Below are 27,300 nucleotides of genomic sequence, written 5' to 3'. Positions count from 1 at the left end.
ACCAAGGCCTACAGGCAGTCAGACACAGCCATGTGGCCATGGGCTCCCCATACAGGTCAACAAACACTCCCATAGAGACATGGAGAGCCCCTAAAGAAATCAGCTTCCTTTCGGGTCATTTTGGGTCTCCTGACTTTGAAGTGACTGGATAGATAAATCTGTACCTCCCTTAAAGATGAAAATGGCATACTGTACTTTCTAGTCTCCTTCTCAACTGAATTCTACTGGAAGAATCCACTTCTCTCCAGTAGCCTGGGCCTAAGACACACAAGGCTGTCTGTGTCAAGCACTGGTTTAGCTGCTTGCTGTGTATGTGGACGACTTACAATCTGCTTGTGTCTTAGTGTCTCCAGTTCTAAAGAACAAGACTGATTGGTTATAGTACCTACCTCACGTTTTCTGAGAACACTGCATGAATAAGTTCATGTGAGGAGTCTTGACATGGATAATCTTCCAAAAAAAGTTGGGCTGGGAGATAGCTCAGTGGGTAAGAATTCTTCCTGCACAGGCATGGCCTGAATTTGGAGCCTCGGCATCCCCATAAAAAGCCAGGCATGGGCTAGAGAGATAGCACAGTGGGTAAAAGCATGCATGCAGTGTTCTTCCAGAAAAGTAGAATTCAATTCTCAGCAACCATATCAGGCAGCTCCTCCTCCAGGGACATCTGACCCCTCTGGCCTCTGCAGGCTCCTGCATGCATGTACACATACCCACACACATACACATGATAAAAATAAAATGGGAGAGAAGCTAGACACGGCTGCATGTGCCTGTGACCCCAATGCGGAGGGTGGCAGAGATAGGGGGTTGTTGGGCTTGCTGGACAGCAGCCTATCTGATGAACAGTGAGCTCCAGGTTCAGGGAAAGACCCTGCCTCAGAGAAAAAAAGAAAATGATCAAGCAGGACACCCATTTTCTCTTCTGGCCTCCACATGTGTACCTGGATGCTTGCACATCCCCACATACATACATGCACACAATTTTTCAATTTTAAAAAATGTGACTAATAATCCACTTGAATATTGGGTAACATATTTGAACAGAAAATCCCAACAGAAGAATCTCAAATATCTGAGAAACACTTAAGAAATGTTCAATGTTCTTAGACATGAGGAAAATGCAAATTAAAACGACTTTGAGATTCCATCTTATACCTGTCACAATAACTCTTGCTTAAGAGGATATAGAGCAAAGGTAACATATAGAGCAAAGGTAACACACCTCCATTGCTGGTGGGAGTGCAAACTTGTACAGCCACTATGGAGATCAATATGGTGAGTCCTTAGAAAGTTGGAAATCAATCTATCAATCACAAGACCCAGCTATACTACTCGGGCAAATACCTAAAGGACTCTCTATCCTACCACAGGACACATGTTCAAACTGTTCAATTCAGTTTTATTCATAATAACCAGCAACTGGAAACAACTTAAATGTTCCTCAACAGAAGAATGGATAAACAAAATATGGTACATTTACACAATGGAGTGTCATTCAGCTGTTAAAAAAAATGACATCGTGAAATTCGCTGGCAAATGGATGGAACTAGAAAAAAATCATCCTGAGTGAGGTAACCCAGATCCAGAAAGACAAATATGGTGTGTACTCACTTATAGATGGATATGAGTTGTAAAGTAAAGAATAATCAAGCTACAGTCCATAGACTCAGAGAGGTTCTAAAGAGGAGAGGCTCACAGGAATCTTCCTGGGAAGGGTTTACAGGTGGGCTGGAAGCAGGTAGGGACAGGAGATGGGGATCAAGTAGGGGGGATGGGGTGGAGGGAGAGGGTATAGGGAGAGGGTGTATGGCTGGAATTGAGGGGGTGCATGTTGGGGGTGGTTTAGGAACCCAGTGCAGTGGAAACTCTGTTACCTCTGAAGGTTCTACTAATAAGGACTCCCAGTAATGGGGGATACGGAGTCTCAACTGATCATCTCTTGTCACCAAATGAGGCTTCCAGTACTGGAATTGGGTTGCATTCAATAGAGTTGTTGGCCAAGAGGGGGCCCATAGAAATTTCCTAACAGCACAGGCTGTTGCTAAGACAAAAGGTTGCTTTCTGCAAACTGACAGCAGGTCCCCACTGCCAAGGATAACACCCACACAATTCACTGAACAGACAGAAGTCGAGTTGGTGCTTACATGGAGCTCTCAGCCCTATGTTCTACTCTCTGGTGTGTGAATGTCCTCGGCAGGCTACTGGGAGAGAAAGATGGAAACCAAACCCAGCCACAAAACCTTTATCTACAGTCTGCCTGAAAAATATGCTAGGGCAATGGTGGCTCAGAACTTGTGGCCACCTAAGGCCCACTCCATGAGAAGGAACCCACATCCAACACTGCTTGGGTAACCAAGAACCAGAGACCAGAGAGCTGAGAAATCTAAGGTAAAATCAATACAACTGGTCTTTAAAAAAGGGGGAAATCGATAAATGATTCCTAATGATATTGTGCTCATATTATACTCATAGATCAGCAACTTATCCACTCCTCTTCAGCGAGGCTTCCATGGGCAGCAGATGCAGAGACACACAGCCAGACATTATGCTAAGGGGGGGAAAGAGAGAGAGAGAGAGAGAGAGAGAGAGAGAGAGAGAGAGAGAGAGAGGAAACTAAATTGGAGGTCTCCATCAAATTCCCTCCCTCAGAGCTGAGAATCCCATAGAAAAGGAGGCAGAATATTGTAAGAGCCAAAGAGGATATAGGGCACCAGAACACAGCCCTCTAAATCAACCTTAGATTTACAATAGCAGGGCACCTGTGAGCTCACAGAGAGTGAAGCAGCAGGTGCAGGGCCTACATGGAGCTACACCAGGTCCTCTGTGTGTGTGTGTGTGTGTGTGTAAAGCTCAGTATTTTTATGGGAACCCTGATTATGAGACCACGTGGGTCTCTGACTCTTGTGCCTGCTCTTGGGACTCTTTTCCTTGGGTTGCCATGTCCAACTTTAATATGGTAACTTTTGCTTCATCTGATTATATTTTATTTTGTCATGTTAAAAAGCAGGAGTATCTAGAGTATCTAGTGCTAACAGTGACTGGAACAGACAACATTGCTGAGCACATCCATGAAATATGGGTGTTGTTCTTTGGGGTTTTGTTTGTTTCCTGTATATGTTAGGGTGGTGGAACTAATTTACTGATGCTTCCCAATGAAGAACAATGGGGAAAACCTACAACCTTGAGAAAGCATTACAGATAGTTCAAAGAAGGGCCAGCGAGATGGTAAGGGTGCTTGCCACCAAACCTGACGACCTGCATTCAGTTCCTCAAACACATACACATACACGCACACACACACAGGCGTGTGCACATGCACACACAGACACACAAACATGCACACACACATGCACACACACAGAGACACACACGTGCGCATGCACACATACACACACAGACACACACACACACACTCCAAAGCAAAGAGAAGAGCAAGAACTAGAGCTAGAACCAACCTCCATGCGTCATGCATCCCCCGGTCCTGGCACCGTTTAAGTGAAGAATTTCTTGGCTATTAGTTGTGGTGGTGACCGTATGTGCTGAGCCTGACTCCTGAGTTACTTCTTGTATGCTAGCTGTGGATGGGCTATGCATGCGGAGCCCAGCTCCTCAGCTACCACCACAGGACTAAGAGGCAAACACACCTTTCAAAAGGAAACACACTTTTATTTCCTGAGGGCCCTCTAATCAAGGCAGAAAGCTATTACTTGATGCATAATTAACCTTAGGAATAGAAGTGTAAACAGCACAATTCATGAAGCTGTTAATTGGTCCTCCCTGCTACCAATATTAGCCCAAGTTGATCTGTTGTTCTCCTCTGCTGAGTATCTTAAGCAGCAAGTTTTCTCATTTGGGTTTCTCCAGCACAGCCAAGAGGGCAAAGAGGAAAGCACCGTATTTCCTGTGGTCTGAGATATGGTGTAGATACGCGCTATTTGTTTCTCCTGGAGGAAGGCCGCCATTGGGTATATTTGGACCTGGCTCCAGGCTGCCCTTCTGTGTACTCAGTGCCATGGGTCCCTGGATGCAGGAGAGCAGACCCTCCGGCAGCAGAAACATAAAGCAGCTGGGAACGCTCATGTGCAGTCATGTCGCCCAGACGTGGAATCCCAGTCTCATTTAGAACTGATTTATTTGCAACGATTCCTTGACTGAGAGGAATTATTAGGGAGTGTGTAGGCTTGGGGCCGACAGGTGGAGTGCCTGTGTACACGCCTGTGTACATGTCTGTGTACGTGTGTATGTCTAAAACAATAGGTGCTTTGGGCTTTGGGGAGTACAGCACCAGAATCATTATGAGGTTGGTTGTTTTGTTTTTTGGGGGTTGTTTTTTTAGATTTATTTTCCATACATTTAGGGGTGTGTGTGTGTGTGTGTGTGTGTGTGTGTGTGTGTGTGTACCAGTGCCATTGGAGCCCAGAAAAGGGGATCAGATCCCTTGGAGCAAGCATTTGAGAGCCACGTGATATGGGTTCTAGCATCTGTCCTCATGACGGTGGGCAGATGTCCTGCACTCCTGAGCCATCTCTCCAGGCCCATGAGTCCATGAAGTTTAAAGAATTGCACTTGTCCCAGGTGTGGTGGTGTACACCTATAATCTCAACACCGAAGACAGAGGCCTGGGTTCAAGGCCAACCTGGGAGACGTAGCAAGGCCTCAAAAAATAGAAGGAAGGGACAGAGGGAGGGGAGGAGTGAGGGTGAAGACGAGAAAAGAAAAGGGAAATAGTTGTATTCATAAAACAGGAGACATAAATTCTAATACAAGACATGCCACAGCATCCCCTCCTTTTCCAGGAGGCACACCCATGTGGGAACCTGGGCCAGGGTCCAGAGGTGGCAAATAGCACTTAAGGGACACTTCCATTGAAACCCTGACTGTGGAACCTAGTCATTTAGTTAAGTGAGACCCTGAACCTCTAAGGGATGCTTTAGCTAAAAAATAAAAAAAGCTGAGGTAGCAGCGTGAGCCTTAATCTATTCACAGCTGCTTTAAAGAAACAAGTGGCGAGCGAGCCCTTGCTGATACTTCAGGAAATGAAGAAGTCGCCTGCTTCAGCAAACAGCCAATTTCAGTTGATAAGTAATGGTTACAAGGTTCTACGAAACAGACAAAATTGCTTGTGGTCTGTCTTTGCTCTGAAACCTGAAGTCATCTTGCTGTGTAAAAGTCTACAGCACCGCGCAGAAAGCCACAGTGAAGCATGCCCAGAAGGAGAGCCTGTGGCTACAGGACTCACCAAACCACAGAGAGCAGACAGGCAATGTCTGTGGTTCAGGGGCTTTGGGGCAGTCTAGGGCGTGTTCAGAAGGATCAGGTGACAACTATCTGTCTGTCATTTAGACTTTGGGATTTGGCCTGTAGGGCTGGGCTGACCCCAGCTAGCCGTCTGCACTGGCCGCCACACCCGAGGGCTCAGGGCTTCTAGAACCTTCAAGGAGACATGAATTCACTCAAGGGACAGCTGTGTCTGTGCCCTTGCAAATGGAAGGTCAGTGGTGGGCCCACAGTACCAACGTCAACCCACTCATTTCTCCTGCCACTTCCTGGGGACAAAATGCCTTTGTGAATTTGCTTTGAGGTGGTCGCACAGCTGCTATAGACCCAGAGAACCCCTACCAACCCATTGCTTCTACTCTTCTTCTCTGGCCTTGTGGAAATTTTGCCTTAGAGATTTTGGGGGGGGGTGTAGGAGGGAGAGCAGCAGAGTTATAAAAGTAGATACTCTAAACTTAGCTTTCTAGAAAAAAAATCAGTTCTTTACACCTTTGCCAAAACGTTCTTCCCGATAGAGAAAACACCTGAAGACTCTTGGCAGGGAAATCGGGAACTACGCACCACTGTAAGAACTCACGGGGAGATGAGCTGGGGAGGAGGAGGGGTTCCTGTCCTGAGGCTCCTCTTCAGGAAAGGCACACAAGCTGCCTATCTTTCTGCAGGTCCCCAAATCAATTCGGAATCTGAATCCAAAGCTCCAAGCCCATGGAGGTAAGCATTCCAACTCCCGACTTCTGATATGGATTCAACGTTAGATATTAATGATGTCTAATGATGGTCAAAGATGGTCCATTCCTTCCTACTCGATTTTATCAAGATCATTAGTGTGTACATTCTATGGCTTTGCACAGATGGTATGTTTTAGGGCTAATGAGTGCACTGTGGTTTTTTTCATCCTTTCTGAATTACCAATTGCCTCAGTTTACCCATTGCATACCCCTTTTTATGTCAGACCTTTCTGTTTTCTAATAACATCTGAGCTTCTGAGCTTGGAGACGTTTCTTTCATACGATGGTGGATGGTCTGTTGTTTTCTTTTGAGTTCTTGGGACCTTTCTTTAGGGACCCTCCAGACTCCTACTTCAACTGCTTCTTAAGTCCACCTATGCACCCACCTGCCATCCTAGAGTGCCTTTTGCTCCGCTTCTGAGTTGACATCTATTTTCTGCATGACACATTTTTTTTAAGTTGGTGTTCTATTGCTGTGAAGAGACACTGACCATAGCAGCTTTTACAAAGGGAAGCATTTAACTGGGCCAGCTTATGGTTCAGAAGTTTAGTCCATTATCGTCATGTGGGAAGCATGGTGGCACGTAGGTGGACATGGTGCTGAGACTTCTACATCTGGATCATCGGCATCGGGAAGAAGAGTGAGTCACTGGGCCCGGCTTGGGCTTCTGAAACCTCAAATGACACTTCTTCCTACAGAGCCACACCTACTCTGACAAGATCACATATCCCTTTCAAATGATGCCACTCCCTATGAGCCTATAGGGGCCATTTTCATCCAAACCAACACACACACACACGTTCTCAGCTCATGGTTTCTCTCATTGTTTGGCTGGACTATCCCTTTATCAGGAAACATTCCGAGCCATGGTTCTCTGGGTCATTCCATGTCTGAACATTTCTCTTCTCTCTCCCTCTCCCTTGAAGTGTTTTGGCTAAGTGTTGAATCCTAGCTTGAAAATAAACCACCTATGTAAGTGTGAACAAAGGTCCCTGGCTGGCATCTACTGCTGTGATTGAGAAGTCTAAAGTTTCAATCCTTCCTCTTCCTCCTCGTCTTTTCGCAGTACTGGGGATGGATAAGCAGGGTTCTCAGAGATCAGCTGTGGCTTTAAGTGCTTGGTGTCTGTCTTGTTCAAAGAACTGAAGCCATGCACAGGGATCGTGGAGTAGTGAAGGGTTTTCTTCGGAAGCACAGCAAAAGCGCAGAGTGTCTGTATCGTGTAGGGGCTGCCCGTCCTGAGCAAGCATGAAGCTCAAGAGTGCCTTTCTGGCTTCCAGGAGGAAGCAGTTAGCTGCTAGGGCCAGGGTATGGCTAGTTTTCTGTTTGATTGATAGGCCTAGGCTTTGTAAGCCTTCCTCGCGGCATGTCTTCTTTCCCATGATGCATCTGTTCTTATCATATGCATATCCAATCATGCATAAGATGTAAATTTGGGTTTATCCCTACATGCTTAGAAGACACAGCTTGCCTTACTGCACATGGTCCTAACGAGTGTATTCTGAACTGGTGCCCTGCCTCAAATATCAGATGTTCCAGGGTGTGTTTAGTCATAGGAAAAGGGAGTTACTAGGGGTTGCTAAGGAGCTATAGGTTGTAGAGACTAGTTACTTTATTTGGAGATGGGTTTGTGTGTTGCTTGATGCAGGTGTTGGGTGTTGGGTTGTCCCAGGTAACTAAGTTATCCCTGAAAGCTCCCTGCTTCAGATGGAACCCAGGGCCTTGTGCAGTCTGGTAAGCACCCTATCGACCCCGTTATATCTCCAACGCCCTCAGTTCTCTTTTTAGCCCTATTTTTTTCTCTCTCAAAGGCACAGGGACTTCTCCCCAGCCCATGTGCTCCAAGATTTCGTAGTGATGGCCCACAGTATGACAGGCTCTCTCATTCATTTTTCAAAGGAGTCTCGGTGGTCCTGCCAATCAGCCTTCAATTTGGTTCATTTTCTTGTATTATTTTTGAATAATTCATTCTATCTTCTCTACTTTCTTTCTGAAATTCCCACTGTTCAGACAGTCAGCATCCCAGATCAATCCTAATCTTTCGTATTTTCTCTTCTTTCATTTCCCCCCTTTAACTTTGAATTCTTTAGGTTTTACTTTAAAATGAAGGTTCTTAAATTTTTTCCTCCACATTTTAGTTTCCATGAGCTCTTCTAAAAGTTGCATTTTACTCCCTACCATATATAAGTGCAACGTTTTCCACCGTGAGGAAAGTGTGGTTCTTTGTGTTTAAGTTTTGTATTATTTTAAACTTTGTATATGTGTATGTGTAGGTGTATACACACACACACACACACACACACACACACACACAGAGTATAGGTGCCTACAGAGGCCAGAGGCATCAGACCCCTTAGAGCTGGAGTTCCAGACAATTGTGAGCCAATGTGGATGCTGGAAACTAAATCTGGTCCTCTGCAAGAGTAGTATATGCTCTTAACCACAGAGTCATCTCTCTTCATATTACAGTTCTTATCAAGGTTTATTTTATATGGTGTTTTTGGAGGGGGAATTATTCTCTGAGATTACAATCTTTTATCAAATGCTCAGTGATCCTATCATACTTTAGAGACAGACACTCAGAGACCAAAAAAGCTGGGCATAGTGGTGCATGCTTTTCAACTCCCAAGTGGGCTGAGGTGGAAGTATCACAAGTTCAAGGACAGCCCGGGTTACTCTGACTCAGGCAAAATAATAAACACAAAGCAACAAATATGTGCCAACAGGAAGCTGTGTTGATTGGGTGGACCAACAGCTCTACTGGAGAACCCTGAAAGTGGCTAAGATAGAATTTGAACTCAATCATCTCTCATTCCTGCTGATAATAACAGTAATTGGCTGCTAACAGGTACTGAAGATTCACTGGGTTTGCACTAACCTTCTGCATGGCCTGGCCTCCTTTCACATCTAAGAACGCAGAAGCTTGCTGTTCCACTATTTGGATGACTGTTTTGGGCACACAAGTAGACCAGTAGCATCTATTTTTTAAAATTCTTATATAATTAAAGTCTCTAACTTCTGTAGCAAGTCCCCTTCCCCTGCCCAAGGACCTGAAAACAGACTTTCTTAAAAAGATTATTTTTACACTTATTGTGTAGGGGGAGGGTTAAGGCATACTAAAGTCAGAGGACAGCTTGTGGCTTTTATCTTCCACCATGTGGGCCCCAGGGCTTGGATGACAAGCACCCTCATTGCTGACCCAGCTCACCTGCCCTAAAAGAGTGGTTGACTTTACCAACGCGATTTCCCCATTCTTCCCGTGGTTCCCCCACTGTTGTGTGGCTCTCACAGAACAAATTCTTCCTTGGCGACTCTTGTTTTTGCAGTTGGAAAAGGTGAGGGGATTCCAGCTCACAGCACTGGGAAACTAACACGGAGAGAACTACAGTTAAGGCTCTTGGTTGTTTTTATGTCTTCCAAGTTGATAGGTCAAGAACGAGGATCACATTTTCTGGTATGGCATGTGTGTGTGTATTTATGTGCATATATATGATACACATATGTACACACACATATACACATACCCTCATGTTTGTAAGAAGGCTCTGAATAGACTATTTAAAGAATATTTATTAAATCGAGGTGCATATTAACCCCAGCCCATAGAAGGTGAAAGCAAGGAGACTTTGTGAGTTCAAGGCTAGCCTGGACTACATAGAGTGTTTCATGTCATTTAGGGCTGCACAGTGAGACCTTAAAAAAAAAAGTTGAGTCCCTGGAACCCAAGACAAGTTTTTCCCCCCTTCTATGTGTTCTTGACAATAAAATGAGATTACCTGTAATAACTGTTTCATTGTACAGGTTATTTCAAAATACTTAGAACCGAAGTGTACAGGGGCCACTAGCTGCTAGAGTTATGGTCGTTGTTAGCTCTCAAACTTGAGACAAATGGCTGAGGTGCCAATTTAAAATATCAAAGTGGGCCCGGCTGCCAGGTTCTCCCTGTATCCCTCAGTCCCTACCTGTTGCAGGGTCTTTCTGGCTGTCTTCCAGTGCCCTAAACTCCTCCAGCCCAGGGGCTGGGCTGCCCTTCCCCCAGCTGCTCTTCCCTATTTAATCCAGCCATTTTGGCGACACTGGCCCTTTAGTCCTCTTGGCTCCAGGTTCCCTCTCTCCCCCTCCTGGTCTGTGGGTCACGTCCAATCGGGACTCTCCCAGATACCTGTTGTGTCTCCCTCATATCTACAATTCATCTCCACCATGTCCACAGTAGCCATGTCCAACTTTTAATTTTTCCATTCATACAACTCTTCAATAACAACTAGGTGTCAGGCGCTACACTAACTTGCCCTATATTGTGTCCTCTTGTCCTCATATTCCCCCCACTTACAGAGAAGGAGTCTGCTAAAAGAGATTGGCCTAGTTACCTAAGGGTAGCGAGTTGCTGGAAGTTGTAGTACTCCAGAGGGGCAGGGGTTGCTGGGGGTTGTAGTCCTCCTAGTGGGCAGAAACCACACTGTAATGATATGCATTTCTGATACACATATCCGATGACTGCCTAGGTATCTCAGAAGGAAGGGACCCACATTCTCAAGCCCTCTGAACTTTGTTGTATTGTTCTTATTTTAAATGCTCATTTTGAATCCAGTCTTGAGAAATCTTTTTACACTGGTAAGCATCAGCTCTTCCAAATCTGGATCCAATCTTTACCACAGGTGCTCTCAGTTGCGCCCTTACCTTTAAACACACAAGGCTCCGTTTGAGGTACATTTAAGCTAATCACCTTACTCTGTGGGGAGTGTCGTCAGACTGACGAACTTTTCCCGATTACTATTTAGTATGAGGTGCAGAAGATTTAATGGATTCTATGGCTGCAATGTGAATCTTAAGGTCTTCATAGCAACCTCCTTACACTGAGGGGTGCTTAGCTGTTTCTTTTACAAGCTGTGAACTTCCTCGGGAAAAGGGCAAATTGGTAATACGTTTTTGTGGCCTATTACAGTTGAACCTTCGATTTCCAAGAGTCCAAGTAATTTTTCCTTACAGAATACAGCTGCCGAGGTGAAACAAAGTCCAGGGACGAACAGCAGAACACAAGATGTTCAGAAGGAGAGAACCATCAAAACGTCTACTCAGTGGTTCCTTGTCCTTCCGGATCTTAGGAAGAATCAGACCTGACACAGAAATGCTGTTATTTTTATCCTCAACTGCAAACTGGGTAGCTGCCAGGCTTCTGCGACATGGAGTCTAGGAGCTGAATCTGGAATTCATTCCTACCTGACACTTTGGAGAGAGGTATGCGCTGGTGCCTCCTGCTCCCTTGAAGAACCTTTGAGATTACCTTTTGATAGTTTCCGGTGGCAAGACCTTCACTCTTTTGGGCCTCACTAGTACCGGGAGGCTAGTGAGACACGCTGGCTAGTCCCAATGTCAGACCATGCTATGTTTGCTTACAATTCAAAGCAGTGACTAACGGAGCTGGGTGCAGGCCCTGTGGATCTACAGCATCTAGCTTGTGGGTGGTAGAAAGCACCAAAATAAAAAATTATGTACCAACTTTTCAAACTGTCTTATGGTGACTTAATGCAGGAGCCTGGGAACATTGCGTGAACAACCACCTCTCAGATCCAGTGGACAGCCATCCACCTCAGAGGACATGGGGCTCTCTTTGGTCACCAGGCCCTTTTGAAGCTTCCTGACTTTGGAGGCAGGCCTCTCCTGATCTTCCTACCTCCCGAGTACTGGGATCACATACAGGAGTCACCGAGATCAGTTCTTTCTTTGATGGGTGAAGAAGGAAAAGGAACAGGGGGAAATGATATGTCCACGCAGAGGAAATCTCTTTTCCAGTAGTCTCTGTGTATGTAAAGGTGCTTGTGTAATCTTCAAGGTTCAGGCAATGCCAAAGCAACCTGCCTCAGAAAGTCCTTACTCCACCTCATTCATGTCTTGGCAACACAAGGCCACTTCACCCTGCGAGTCACGACGTGGCGGCAGAAGCGGATGCCCTGAGGTATGGCAGGTTAGATCCTTCGTTGGCTGGCGAGCCTGAGAAAATACAGGCTGCAGGCAGGATCTTTGCTGGGGATGAGGCATGACTAACAGAAGAAAAAGGACTGAAGCCATCTGAGGGGAACAATGACTGAGAAAGACTTCCCAACTCTTCCGATTTCCACGCAAGTGACCCAGAGGGTCACCTGTCCCAGCTAAGCAAGCGGCAGGGGCAAGGCCGCTAGGCAGGCTCTCCTACGGCTCCCGCTCTTCTGGAGCCCTCATTTCACCAGGTGCGCTAGGCGCCTTAGGGTGAAGGGTCTAGAAAATCCTGCCGTGGCTGCGGCTGGGGAGCTACCGGCAACTCCGCATCCACTGGAGACAGGCTCCAAGGAGGCTTCTTCTGCGACTGTTTGTATCCTCTGATTCATTCAAGGAAATGACATTATAATAAACTAGCTGGAGGACTGGGAAAATGGCCTACGACTGCTGATACAAACTAGATGTCAATTGCTTTTTGTGAAATTAAACAAATAGGTTGGAGCATGCATGTAGTCCTCCGGTAGGCGCTAGCTGTTGCCGGTTAATGGCAGAGCTCAGGCAACTGGGTCTGTCCGGGGGCTTCCCAGTCAAAGTTATGAATACTTTCAGTAAGGAATGGTACCCGGGTCCAGGATGCCCTTAGGCACATTCAACAGCGCTGGGCTCACTTCTGTCATAATCTGAGCATTTGTTTTTGTTATGATGACCGTTACAAAAATGTAGTTACATAAAAAGCAGCAACTTCTAGCAAAAGTAAGAGTAGACGACCCTCTACTTTTTAACTGTAGTAGCTCCTTAATTGCTTAAAAAATTTTTTTTTCATTTTTCAGGAACAGATCTACTATAACACTTTTCTTTTAAGAACAGGGTCTTATGTATCCCTAGCTGGGCTAGAACTGGCTAGAAATAAAGTTGAACTTCTGATCCTGTTGTCTCAGCTTCTGGGATGTTAGGACTGCAGGAACCAGAGCCGGTTCCGCGGTGTCAGGGATGGGACCCAGGGCTTTGCGCATGCTGGGTAAGCAAGCACTCTGCAGCCTCAGACAGTATGCACGCCTAGAATACTTAACGCCTGGGCAGACACAAAAATCCCTGTTTGGTATTTATTATTATTCTATTAATATTATTAGTATTTCATTTTTGTAAGATGGCACACTCTGTGACTCCACTTAATATAAGTTGGTGTGAAAGAATGTATACACGTATATAAATATAAATTCTACATATATACCTATGCCATTTTCCTTATATACCTGAATGAGCCGCAAAACAATTATCAAATCCAAAACATTACAACGACCTGGTTCTGTATCTCTAAGACTCTATTTACTATTGTGTGTGTATGATGGGGGCAGGTGTGGCATTCACACGACAGGGAACTGGTTTTCTCCTTCTGTCATGGTCCTGGGGACAGACCTCGGGGAACCACGCCTGTGCATGAAGCTACCTTGTCAGCCTAGAGAACATTCAATAGTAGTTTCCTTTCACTGAGTTTGACCTACTGTGCTTTGCAACATCCTCACATTGAGTGAGGACAGATGAGGGGGAACCCTCAAAGATCTCGTAACTGACATCAGAAAAGGGATGCCTGACTATCTGCAAAATCGGGAGCTTTTCTTTTCTGTCATGTTTTAAAGGTGGGTGTTTTCTTCAATTATACCAGTGTAGCCTTATTTAGGTGACCTTTTGAAAATATGACATCACTAATGTGGATACCAGGCATGGCTCTGGGTTGAGTTCGTCTTCTCAGAGATGCACTCACAGCCCAGTCCGTCTGCACGGTGCCCGTACTGTGAGATACTCCAGTCTGCACAGTGCCCATACTGTGGGATACTCCAGTCTGCACTGCGCCCGTACTGTGGGATTCTCTCGTCTGCACTGCGCACGTACTGTGGATTCTCTCGTCTGCACTGTTGCCCTCCCTATTGCTCTTATCGTGGAGTTTGCTGAGGCCTAGTAAACCAGAGTTTTAAGAACAGCGTGTAAAGCCAGTGCCTTTCCATGCTCAGGGTCGCGTTTGACAGACTCCTGGCCCTACACCCTTGGCGGGACTCAGTCTTTGAGCAAGTCGGGCCTATGTCTCTGAGAGTCTTGTTCTCTAGGAGGAAGGACTCCATGTTGATTTGAGATTGGTTGAGATAACCACACATGCGCGAGCACACACACACACACACACACACACACACACACACACACACAGAGCATGTCCCTCCCAAACCTTGCTTTAGTTTGCTAGAGTTTCACTAGAGGCAGCAGGAATTGGGTTTTTGAACAGGGGCTGGGCAGAGCCGTCACACACACATCACCTACACAGCCAAAGCCGCAGCTCTCAGGTCCACTCCACTGCTGAGGTGCGGAAGGAAGGAACCAGAAGCCATGTTTATACACCCAAAGCAAACAGGGAGGCAAACACAGTGGCGTGGCCTCGTTTCTATGTTGCTACAATGAAGGCAATGCTAAGAAGCCAAAACCGGACTATTAAAGTATTAGACAAACACTGTATGTTTATAATGAAACAGTATTATCTAAGTGGAAGAAACAGGCGCAGTAACATGAAAAAACACATTTTATTGCACTTAAGTTATAAGAAAATAAAATTTCTAAGTGAATCAAACCATAGACACAATCCCTTTAAAGGTTGTTTTCCTCCATCACGTCAGGGTGTTACATAACTAAAATTAACCAACTTGAATCTGATTGTTCAAAATCAGACTATAAATAAAACAAACAAAAAAATAAACAGGAGGAGGAGGAAAAAAAGACTGCCTAGGATACAGTGTTAACCACTTTCACAGTTCAGCTTGAGTTACGGCTCCTGGTGAATGAGGCAGACGACCTGACTCCGCTCGCTCGCTCACCGCGCTGGTCTGCGTGGACACCATCACTACAGCGCGGGTGTTCCTCTCGCGTCGGTTACTCAGAGCAGTGAAACTGTAACAGTTGTTTTCCCGAATACTGTAAGATGCTACGACGGACCAGCAACTTCCTTTATTCTGTATTCTATATATCTTTAAAATATCTTGTCAGTTTTACTATGTACGTTCATCCATTCACCACAGCCCTCAACAAAGAAGTTTCTCCGCAGAACAGGCACCTCAGGCTCTGTCCCAAGGAATGTGTTTTAATTTTTGCCCAGATAAAAGAAAATAAGCTTTGCACACACTCTCGGTTCTTTATTTGCAGGCAAACTTCACTCTTTAGTACCTGAAACTTTTCCATTCGCAGCCTCTTAGAGGCACAGATGGCTCAAGTTTCAGTGGCAAAAAGTCTTTTTCTCTGTAACCAAACTAGAGCAAATTTGGAATTCAGTCTGGGACTAAAACGTCACAGCAGAAAAAAAATAAAAAAAAATAATTTGTTTTTTCTTTCTTTCTTTCATTTAGCAGCATAAATAAGTTTGGCCACTGGGAGTACAGTACAGGGCGGGACAACGATCCCACGTGTGGAGACCTACTTCTAGCACCAGCGTCGAGAACTACATCCATCTCAGGACTCGGAACCAGGACGACGCGCCACCTTTAGCGACAAGCGCACTGAAGAGGGGATATGGAAGCAACAGTAAATAGATTAACAGAGGCTAATACTGTGATTGATTGACATTGGCAATGGCTGGCAAAAAAACAAAACAAAGAAAAAAAAAACAACAAAAAATGGAAAAGAAAAGAACAAGAAAGCTTCATGGAAACTGTACAAAAGCAATTCACAGTAATCTCTTTCCGCTTCCCACTTCAGAAACACGACTTGGCTGCAGAAGCTCTGATGACACGCGTGTGGATATTACCGCCACGCCTTTCGAGGTGACGGTAACAACGTCTCTGCCCAATGACCACCGGAGAAGAAAATGAGGAATAATTGCACCTGGTTGGTTTAGAGTCTCGCTTTGCGAAGCTGCCCCTCATCAGAAGTGAAGCTTCAGGTGATGCGCCGCCGCCTCCCTCAGTTACGGCTCTCTCTTCAGCCCTTCTCACCGTCTCGTCTGTAGGTCTTTGCAATCTGTTGCCCCAAACCAACATCCTGCACCACTGAGTACAAGGGATTTTTTTCCTTTTCTTTTTTTTCTCTTTTTTCTTTTCTGTTTTTTTTCTTTTTCTTTTTTGTTTGTTTTTTTTTTTTTTTTTTTTTTTTTTTTTTTTTTTTTTGTTTTTTTTTTTTTTCTTTTTTTGCGCAGGGGGAGGGCAGGAGTATATTGTCTACAGAGTTGGACAAGACTCATCTTGTCTGCTCTTCATTTCAGGTCCACATCGAAGTCCAGCACCAAGAGCTTGGTTTCTTCAGTCCCATTCCGACTGCCAACCGCACACACCAGCTTTGTGTTGGAGGCTCTGATCCGCCACACAACTCCCCCGCTCCCCCCACTCTCCAATGTGACTAGGTTTCGAATAAATTCACCCGTTTTCAAGTCCCAGAGTTTTACAGTTCCATCATCTGAGCTGGTAATTACGAAGTTCTTGTTGAACTGTAAACAGGTCACGGCACTCTGGTGCTTGTTGGGACCTGGGCAAAAGCACAGGGACTGAATTACCAGTCAGAACACACGAGAAACCCAACAGTTAAAAAGCTGCGTATTTAGAAACCTTGCTGTAGTTTAGAAGCTCTGGTAGCCATTTGCAGCGGCCTGTCTCCAGCAAGCCTGGCGAGCCACCAGACACACGTTGTTCTCCGGGCTATGTCTACGGCTGGAAGCACAAGTGTGACAGGTCTGCCTGTCCCTCCACCACTCTGCACAGAACTACACTAACCCCCACATCCCAGGAACAGTCACGACGTGCGTGATGCCCTCCAGATGGGCTCACTGAAAACAAACCAACCTTCTAAGCACGGCATCTAAATATAAAAGAGCGAATCATGAAGAATTCAATGGTGCTGTGCCTCCAAATCAACTTTCTCATGTGTTTCTTTACCTGGGGGGGGGGGGAACCATTACTCCTTCCCATCCCAACTAAAGCAGTTGGCTAAGTGGAGGCCAAAGTAATTTCCTATCAGAGATGCTTCAATTCAAAATATAATGATCAGACAAAAAGAAGCGTTGCTTCTGTGAGTCGGCCAAGTCTTTCTTCTCATTGTTAAGGTTAAATAGAGTCGACTGAACAGGCAGGAAATGAGTAAGAATTTTCACATTAAAGACACAATTGAGGCCATTTCTCAAGGTGGCCTGGTTCTGAAAGGCAAGCGTTTATAAAGTCATCAGGAGTAAGTACTCTGCATGAGGTTAATCTCTGCTCTACACAGGTTCCCTCTTCAGCAGTGACGTTTCGGAAGGATTCGGCTAAAGGAGGGCCAACACTTACCCTGCAATGTTTGTAAACACTGTCCTGTTTTGATATCCCAGATTTTCACTGTAGAATCTGCATTCCCAGAGACAAGAATATTGTCCTTGAGTTCCATTCCACTTGTCAACGACTGGTGTCCTGTTAGCGTGTGAATACAGTTCCCTGTCTCCACGTCCCAGACTCGGATTGATGTATCGAGAGACCCACTCACCACATGGATGCCATCAAACTATAACAGACACAGCGTATTAGAACAGAAACACGGACTCTTTCCCTGTCAGCTAGCTGGTAGACCTTACTCACAACAGGGAGGGAGATACAGCAACATGTAAGGCCAGAAAAAGAGCGCGCGAGGGTAAACTCGCAGCTGGGCTGATGTGCACGCTATCATCGAGTCTACAGATCATGTCTCCAAAACACTTTTCATAAATTCTCTTACAATTAAAAATAAGGAAACAAAACTGAACAAAACTGCCCAATAACTTCAAAAAGAAAACGAAGCATCTGGAGTGAACAACATTCCCTTCCGACCACCTGGTCCCAGCTGAAATCCGCATCCTATGTATTCAGTAAGAAAGCCCAGCTCGGCTTGCCCATAGGAAGCCAAAGCCACGCTCATCAGCACCCAAGGCAGGGGAAGGAAGGGCCAAGCAAACTTCTGTGATGCTCAAAAATAAATTCCATTAAAAACTGTAAGAAGAAGCTGTTTACAAGAACTTACTGCTAATTAGGAAATATCCCCAAAGATAACTATCTCAGGAATCAATAGAGAAGGCATTTTAGTAGCAAAAGCAAGCTACACAGCCTCTCTTCTTCAGCTTCCCCAAACCACTAAAAGCCAATAAACCCCTACCAATCCCCAGGAGGTATATATAATGCCCGGCTGTACATTCTGAGATCATTCAATACATTCTGAGTACACCAAAGAGTACCAACAACAATGGCAACCGACTCCCTCCCCTTGGAAACCATCGACGTCTTTATCATATATTGACATTTCATTACTTGGGCAGTCTTATCAATTAGGAATCAAATGCCCTAAGAACAGCCATGTCAGCACTGGGATTCTGCTCTACTCGGGTAGCCACTGAGGGGCAAGTGCCTGGGAAGACGATTATGTAACAGGAAATATTTAAAGTGGAGAACGCCGCATTTCTAGAAATAAAGGTGGCCCACGTTTTCTGTCCAGTTACTTTAGATCTTGAAATATTATAATCTGTTAATAAATTCCAAGTTCATGTCTAAAGGGACACAACAGGTTAGTCAGCTCCTCTCTGCTCCACCAATGGCCCTGGAAAGCACAGGGTTTTCTGCAGACAGGCTCACGGCCACTTTAGATGGGATGGAATCACAATTACACGGCCCATCAACTTCTAGCTATCAAGGCAAAGGGGCAGCAGCTTTTGGCCAAATTAATCCTCAGCAAAGGAGTTTATTAAAATCCAAGTTATTCTCCTATGAGATTATCTAACTATTAATAATGTAACAAAATTTACAGCCCTGAAGTATCAGGTTTCAAGACAAACATTTGCATTTTAGAGAGAAAATGGATCACAGAAATTAAAACCATTAAAACAGTTAAATGCTTTTGAAATTTATGTTTTCTTCTTGCTAATAAGGTAGATCTAAACAGCAGAGCGTCGAGGCGATGGGAGAGACGGACTCCTTACCTGCAATGAGTAGACTCTGTTAGTGTGCCCCTGTAACGTGTGCAGGCAGGTCTCAGTCTCTGGATCCCACACCTTGACCATAAAATCATACGCTCCACTGACAACCCTCCTGCCGTCATACTGGACACAGCGGACTGCAGCTACGTGACCCATCAAGACGTGTAAACACTGGCCGGTCTCAATATCCCAGACCCTAAGAGTGGCATCTCGAGAACCACTAACAACTCTGCAGAGAGGGAACAGAAAACAAGGTATCAGAATTCTGACGAGCGTGAACGCACGTAGCAGGTGCAACAGTGCTCACTTCTCTTCTTACACGGAACAGAAACTTTTACTCTGCCTAGAACAGGAGCAACTGCAGCCTCCGATAAGCAAGCAGCTCTCCATACACAGCTCTCTTGATTACATGCGGCTCAGTCCTCGGTGCAGATCTAGTATTAACTTACAACAATCCAAAACTTCCTTTCTTTAGGATATTTGCCATTTCATTACATTTCAATTATGAACTCTACTACCTATTTCAGGAAGAAAAACTTTTCGATGATTATTTTTCAACAAAATACAATTTTAAAATTAATTTGGGACTCAGAAAACCATGGCTGTTTTCTTACACTCCCCACAGAGGGAAAAATCATTTTCAGACACGTGCACACAGCTGCTGACACAGACTTTGAAAGATGCTCCTACAGGAGTCACAGACATGCCTTCAGAAACTGGCTCAATGCTATCAGATTATACCTTTGGAAAACCACAGTCATGCAGTCATGCAGTCACTGCTGCCTTGCTAACCAGTGCCTTTATGGTCCCAAGAGAGAAAAGCCACATTTGAAAGAGCAGAATGATGAAGCGTGGAGAAATGAACGCAACCAAGAAGGAAATGCAAGGTCTCCTGAAACTCAGGCCTTAGATTCTAATTTCACAACGCACTGTGCAAAGCAGGCTCAGAGTAAAAGTAAAAAGGACCCCCCTGTGCAGATCATGACTGTAGGGAGAGCCTACCTACCTACCAAAGCAGTTGTCAGTTAAAGAGAACACCATGTGCAAAGCTTCAGGTCATCAGAGTAAGGACCCCTCTAAGATACATTCTTTCAGAGGAAAGGCCTTTCCTAAAGGCTGTGAATTCAAGGAATCCTCCTGTCTCCTTCCCAGTGCAAGGATTAGGAACATATATCACATCAGGCCAAAAGAATATTTTTTGACAAATGAAGTAGAAAACACAATTTCTTAGCTGGCTGCAATGAAGATGTGTTAACAGAAGGCCATGATTTCAGCAGCAGGGCGCTGCAGGTGAGAGACAAAAGCACCAGCCAGGCAGAGGCACTGGGAAGGAAAGGACAAGCAGACCAGGCATGGCTGCAACCACTTTGAAAGCGGAACTCAAAGTTCTCCCTTAACGTGGTGGGCAGCGGAAGGGCAGCAGCGCGATCCTAACGCCAGGGCTCTCTGTCAGCTGTGCAAAGGCAAGGCCACATCTGAGAGCTCAGTGGTGCAGACCACAGGCAATGAGAAAGTAAGTGAAAGCCGGGACCTCAGTGTTTGTCTAGATATAGAATGTGGTGGGTCACTCAAGGACACACAGGCTAGGAGTCCCAATGACTGAATCTGTGGCTCTTGCACAGCATAAATTCGGTTATTAAGAAAGAAAATGATTTTTTGTTTGAAGACAATGAATCAGCAAATCAACACCAAGCAGAGCTTCAAGAAAAAAGGTTGTACCATCATCAAATGAAGAAGGAAATTTTAAGACAAGCCTCCAACTTTATGCCAATATAACCTGGCTTTCCTAACTTAGGAACATTACACTTTAATCACTAGTATCTACTTTAAGAGGCCATTAGTACTATATGAATTTCAATATCACAAGTGACAGAAGCAAAAGCCCCATCAGAATGGGGTTTCCTCTACCTTTTCTCATGCAGATGCATACACCGCACAGTGGAAGTGTGCCCATATAAAGTATGTATGCACTCTCCGGTCTCCGCGTTCCATACTTTGAGGGTCCGGTCAGTGGATCCACTGATGATGATATTGTCTCTCATCTGTGATGACCATACTCCACCCGTGTGTCCCACTAACGTTCTTAGGCACTGGAAAAACACTTCAGATGATTAATTTTAGGTAGAAATGAAAGCAAGGCAATGAATACACTAGCATCTCATTAAAATCTGGAACAAGTCTTACTTATTCAACTTTATTAGAGCACTAGGAAACCATTCTGCCACCAATGCTGCATGGCACCGTTATTACTGAATTATTTATTTGTAGTGATACAAGCTTAGACACACATCCACAATGAGGGACAGGTATGGAGAAAGCAAACATGACATGGAACATAAGATTAACATGGTGGGGCTGGAGAGATGGCTCAGTGGCGAAGAGCATTGCCTGTCTTTCAGGGACCTGGGTTTGATTCCCAGCACCTAGTGCTTCACAACCACCTACAACTCCAGGGCCAGGGAATCTGACGCCCTCTTCTGGCCTCCAAGGGCACCTGGCATGCACATGGTACACGTACATACATACATACATACATACACACATATGTACATACACACACATACATACATACATACATACATACATACATACATACGTACGTACGTACATACAGGTAAACAGACACATAAAATAATAAAATGAAGTAAAAAAATTTAAAAAGAATCATATGATACAAAGCATAAGACACGGCAGAAAGCAATAAACAAACAAACAAACAAATAAATAAATAAAATGCAAGCAAGCTCAACAGTTCTAGCCTGGCCATGATTAAATAATATTAAAGCTGCAGCAGGGTGTTTCCCACGGAAGAGAACCAAGACAAGACTGCCAAGAAAGTTGGGTGTGACCACATACCACACAGTTCACCCATCTGCCTGCAGGCGGTAGTTAGGGGCTGGCCGTGCTACTTCAGACGTGTAAAGACGGACACCGAGACTCTTGAGATAAGCCCCAAACTAATATTATATCCTGGAAACGTGTAGCTACTTTTGAAATTTTTAACATCTGCTTTGAGTATTTTTAAGATTCTTCTCCAAGGAACAACACAGCAAAAGATATTTTTAAAAACAGATTTTTTTCTCATACTTTCTTCTGTTAACTCTTAAATAAATGATTACTTAATTCATAAAAACATTCTCTTTTGGACAGAGTCAATATGCACTAGACTCCTAAGGAATGCTACCTAAAATACAGCCACTGCTTGGGCTACCTGGCTTCATGTCCTTACCATTCACATCTGAGACAACTTCCCATTAGCAGGATCTTTTTGATTCCTAGATCACAGACAGCTCAGCCACAGAGCAGTTATAAGGACATTACAAATCCCTCAGCCATGTTTTGGAAGGCGTTAGGGAGCAATGATTCTGACTCACACGGGCAAGGTGAAAAGAAGTCGTCTGAGAAGTCTCAGACCATCTAAGCGACAAAGACGGCAAACAGATAGCAGTCCTAACAGAGGACATCAACAGCTGAGGATCAGACCCCTTCACTGTGACTGCATACACAAAATGACGACTTGCAAAAACATGGAAAGAAGGAACTTACCTTGCCCGTGACTGCTGACCAAACTTTTAAAGTGTTGTCATCAGAACCACTAACTATGCGGTTACCACAGAACTGCAGGCATGTGATGACATGGTCATCATGTCCTTTCAGCACCTATGAGAAAAACACACATATCACATTTATGTTGTTACATCATAGTCTTTAAAATACAGCGAAGTGCTGCAGAGATGGCTTGGATACACAGGACCTGGGGCCAAGTCCCCAGAACTCTCCCGCACAGGCCTATAACACTGAACTGGAGAGAGGAGAAGAGCTGGGCTTATGAAATTTATATACAATACACAGCACAGCCTGGGCCACCAAGTGAGTTCCACCCAGGCAAACCTCAGTTCAAAATTAAAACACAAAGAAAAGAGGAGGGAGAGGACTGGGCTCTGGATTCAACTTTTAACACTACAAAAAATTAAAACACCTAGAAACAGAGGAATAATAAATAACAGATTTTTCAACCTAAAATTACGCCAGGGCATGCTGGTATATAAAACAATGCCTCCCCAAATTGGCTAATTTTAAAGTATATGAATTGAGGAGTTCTACCATTTATATATCTGCAATAATATTATAAGATAGAAAAATGAGACTTTTGCTTCAAATTATAAAAGCCAAAAATAAAAAAAAAAACCCAGAAAAATCCACAACACCCCAAACTGTTATTTCTAAAAAGTAATAACAATAACAATGTTGTGCAGAGTGGTCTAGAACAAATTCATGTCCTCTCAACTCATCTTTGTTGGAAGAGACTTTCTTGAAGCAAGTTCTCATACCATAGAACAGGTTGACCTAGAACTTAGTGTGTTCCCAGGTTGGCCTTAAACTCACAGCTATCCTATAGCCTCCGATTCTTGAGTAAAAGCATGAGCCACCATGCCTGGATCAACTCATCTTTGATTTCAATAAAATTATCAGATTAAAGAAACTAGAAATAAAAGAACATTGTTAGATACACTTTGAGTTAATTCTAAAACAGAGCCAGCTTTCTTTTCACAAGGCGTCAAGTTCTACTTTAGGCACAAGAGACGAGTTTGACCAGGCATTCCCACTGATGGAAGGTTTCTGTTAGCATGTGAAGAGTTACCTTGGGAGATTTGAGTTCTCCTCGTCTCCAGTTGGTGTCAATTCTGTGCTGTCTGATGTATGCACTCTTCCACGGGCTGTGTATAAAACCTGGCTTTATTATTTTTCTTCTCTTGATGTGCAATGGCTCATCAATTCCTAAAGCATCAAAGAGTTTAAGAGAATAATTCCTTTCGTCAATAATAAAAATTGCACATTATATACAGATCTTGTTTTTTCTCTTAGCACCGATGAGGTAGAGACCCCTAACCTCCAACACTGCTCTAGGCAGCAGCGAGTCTGCATTGGGTACGGCAATTCTGACTCATTGCCTCTTCTCCTTCTCACAGAGATGGGAAGGGATGTGTACTGCTTGTGTGGATGCAGAACGGCAACACTGCTGTGGATCAGCACAGTGACTCCACAAAAGCACAATAGCACAGAGGATGTAGGACTTCCACTTCTGCATGTGTGCTCAAAAGTACTAACAGGAGAGATGTGAACAGGTATCTAGACACCATGCTCATACTGATGCTATTCAGTTAGCCAAGAGCAGGAAGCAGCCCAGGCATCTGTCCAAAACACCAAATGCAGCAGTACACACAACGGAATGCTGCTCGACCTGACAAAGGACACGTGGATACAGGGATGCACGCTGGGACATGAACCTTGAAGACATTAGTGAATGAGGAAATTACGAAGGGATAAACACCGCACAATCTTACTTATCACAGTTCCTAGAACAGCAAACTCACAGAGATAGAGCATGTAGGAGACAGGAAGGAGGAGTGGGGAGAATATCACTGGATCATACACAGCAAAAAGACTTAGCTGACACTGGTCTAGCACTCACTATGGAGACCAAGATGGCCTCCAGCTTTCAGTAATCCCGACTCTGTCCAAGTAGTATGATTACAGATGCACATCATTACCTCAGGCTGTTTGCACATGTATGTATGTATGTATGTCCTGGAACTTGCTATGTCGACCAAGCTGTTTAGAATCATTTTTAGCAAACGCAGCTAAAGGACATTTAAAAATGATTCTGAAGCTGGGCACAGCAGTACACACCTTTAAACCCAGTACCCAGGAGGCAGAGGAAGGGGATCTCCACTAGTTCAAGGCCAGCCTAGTCTACCTTGCCATTTTCTAGATAGCCAGGGCTATAGAGACCCCATCTCAAGGAAGAAACAAAAGATTCTGAGAAAGAAGGCAAAATTAACACTAGTTTACATATGAAGATGCTTGAGAAAGAAGATTTTCCTGACTAACCCAAGAGTAGCCAGAGGCTGACTGTGGACCAGGCTTAGCAAGGAGCACCTGAGGTCTTCCTAGGCCTCTCTAATTAGCGGTGCTCTCCAGCCGGCCAGAGCTGCGAAGGGAAAATCATCTACAGAGTGCAGCCCACCAGTTTCTTCTCCTGTAACATTTTGCTTCTCAGAAACAATTTTTTTTTTCAAAATGATTATTTTTCTAGGTGCCTACCTGCGAAACAAGGTCTCCCCTTTGATCAATATGGAGGAGACTTAACCCCTTCCTTAAAAAGGGGGTTCAAATCAAACCAAACTATGCTGAAATAATCTGAGATCCATGTCAGGAGGAAGATGTCAAACTGTCCAAGCTCCCCAGCATTTATGAACGTTCAGCTCACAGGAGGTGTCCCACTAAGAATCTATGGGAGGGGTGGGTAAATCCTCAATTATTTGGGAATTAATCGCTTGAAATCAGGTGGACTCCTTCACTTTGGGATCAAGGACGTGAATGGACGCAGACTCACTCTGCCAGCGACTAATTCTCCCTGCACGGGAAAGTTATTTTGTTGACTTGCTTCCAGAATCCTTTGCTGCTGCAGTAGAAACACATTCTCTATGTGATTTTGAACCTTACCCTCTTCTTTACATTTTTCTCTCCAGAGAAGGTTGTCCTCAGCCAAAATTCTCCAGTATCGACAAGTCTGAGCCGCTTGCAGCAGGTCTTTGGGTTCCAGGAATGAAAGTACATAGAGTGCCAGCTGTGGAAAAGGAAATGAGGAAGGCACACTCACACGTCAGAAATGACAGAAACAAAGGTGCTACTCTCCACGCGACGCACATTTCCCTAGGACTGCTGTATTTTGGTAGACTGAGCAGATCAAGGAGAACTGTATTTTAAGAGCGAAGAGAATGCTCGTTAATCTCGTATTAGGGATCTGAGGATTTATTCTAGATGACCTGTGCTTGTACTGGTATTTGCTCACAGTGAGAACAATGCCAATGATCACAGGTTTCTTGTGTGATTAGCCTACATGGTGATAAAAGCTTGAGATCTGCTCACACCAATTATTAGAAAAATACTAGTACATTATGCCAATATGGTAATAATATTTTAAACAATACATTCTTGCTGATAACACAAACTTCCCTAAGGGCTTAGATCTATGCCATTATTCTTCCACATATGCAATAAAGCATTTTTTCAAATGAAGAATCTTTCCCCCAAGTAGTTGAAAAAAAGAAAACATGATATGCTACGCCAGGTTCTCTAACTTCACTTCTCTCTTTCCTTCAGCAGTCTTTGAAAGAACACGGAAGCCAAGAGAACCTTTTGGGGCTTACCTTTTATTAATAATCTGTGCTTATTTCTTAAATGCTAAAATATTCTCAGGTTTTGGGGTGTGGTGACGGCTCAATTGGTAATGTTTCGTGTACAACCATGAAGATAAGGGTTTGGACCCCAACACTTGGAAAAGACAGGCATGGTGGTGGCAACTATAAGCCAGGGGACAGACAGGAGCTCACTGGCTGGTCCACACGAGTTGAGTAAGCTCTGGATTCAGCGAGAGACCACGACTCTGACTAAAACAGTAACGTGGGAGCAACTGAGGAGCACAGCTCTGGCCTCCACATGCACATGTGTGCACATCTGCATTTATTTAACTATTTGAACACATAACACACACCACACATATACATAACAACCCCACAAAGATTCTCAAATTCTACTGATTTGAGGTCAGGAAGTTTTTGCATGATAAGAGTTATCTGTAAAAATAAGAATAAAGCCAAAACAGAATAGAAAAACTTACTCTCAGAGGTAAGTAAAAACACCACATTATGAGAGAATCTGTACAATCAAGATTCTAAAGGAGGGCACCAGGGATGTAAAATGGATCAGGATGAGTATCTGCTGCTTCCACAGAAACTGCTTCCTACTGTTTCATGCCCTGATGACCTCATGTTACTTTCCTAAGTTTATTCAGAGTTTTGTGATAGAAGTTCACGAGAAAAAGCCCACTTCTTTCGTGGGACAATGTCATTTTTAAAAAGTACTCCAAAGTGGGGGAAAACGCCAGAAAAGAGGATGTTTTTTTAACCAATTTTGCTTTTCCCTAAGTTATGTTAGTTTCATCGATTTTACTCAACTCTAATGCAAAATTATAATTAGGACTATGAATGCTCTCTAAGTGAAAGCAGAACTCCTTTTCTGTTCAGACTGGAGGGTCCCGGGTCGCTTGCATGAGTCTCTTTCTCATGCTGTCTTTTAAGCTGGTATTTAATTAGCAGCATGAGTACAGTAATCTGAGAAAATATATAGCATGGGAATTACTCCTTTCTGTTGATAAAAATGAAGCTATGAAGTCAAAAATGTCAACACTTGCATTATATTTAACCTATGTAGCTGCACATGGCTTATGATGGAGTGCTACAAGAATGCAGTTCACACGTGATCTCTCTCAGGTGGAGGACGGCTGGTAGACATGGACAGGGACACACACACACATTATA

General features: G+C 44.3%; 1 protein-coding gene and 1 long non-coding RNA gene across 13 annotated transcripts in view; one reads left to right on the top strand and one right to left on the bottom strand.

Annotated features, from left to right (window-relative positions):
- The window catches only part of LOC126511568 (uncharacterized), an 857,731-nt gene that overhangs the window by 813,291 nt on the left and 17,140 nt on the right, over nt 1–27,300 (top strand). The gene's annotated exons all lie outside the window — the stretch shown is intronic.
- Fbxw7 (F-box and WD repeat domain containing 7) overlaps nt 14,528–27,300 on the bottom strand; it is a 134,452-nt gene continuing 121,679 nt past the window's right edge. For all 12 annotated transcript variants that reach the window (XM_050158768.1, XM_050158773.1, XM_050158769.1 and 9 more), the window contains 7 exons: nt 25,424–25,547; nt 23,559–23,695; nt 22,463–22,576; nt 20,825–21,006; nt 18,920–19,145; nt 17,268–17,478; nt 14,528–16,473 (listed from right to left, as the gene is read on the bottom strand). In XM_050158768.1, the coding sequence (XP_050014725.1) occupies nt 16,205–16,473; nt 17,268–17,478; nt 18,920–19,145; nt 20,825–21,006; nt 22,463–22,576; nt 23,559–23,695; nt 25,424–25,547 (1,263 nt within the window). In that variant the 3' untranslated portion in view covers nt 14,528–16,204. The remainder of the gene's footprint in view (nt 16,474–17,267; nt 17,479–18,919; nt 19,146–20,824; nt 21,007–22,462; nt 22,577–23,558; nt 23,696–25,423; nt 25,548–27,300) is intronic.

The sequence above is a fragment of the Alexandromys fortis genome, unplaced genomic scaffold (genome assembly GCF_014885135.2).
Source record: "Alexandromys fortis isolate MF-2015 unplaced genomic scaffold, M_Fortis_MF-2015_v1.1 scaffold_102, whole genome shotgun sequence".
Taxonomy (NCBI): domain Eukaryota; kingdom Metazoa; phylum Chordata; class Mammalia; order Rodentia; family Cricetidae; genus Alexandromys; species Alexandromys fortis.
The sequence above is the reverse complement of the archived record's forward strand: the minus strand, read 5'-3'. Positions and strand labels throughout refer to the sequence as shown.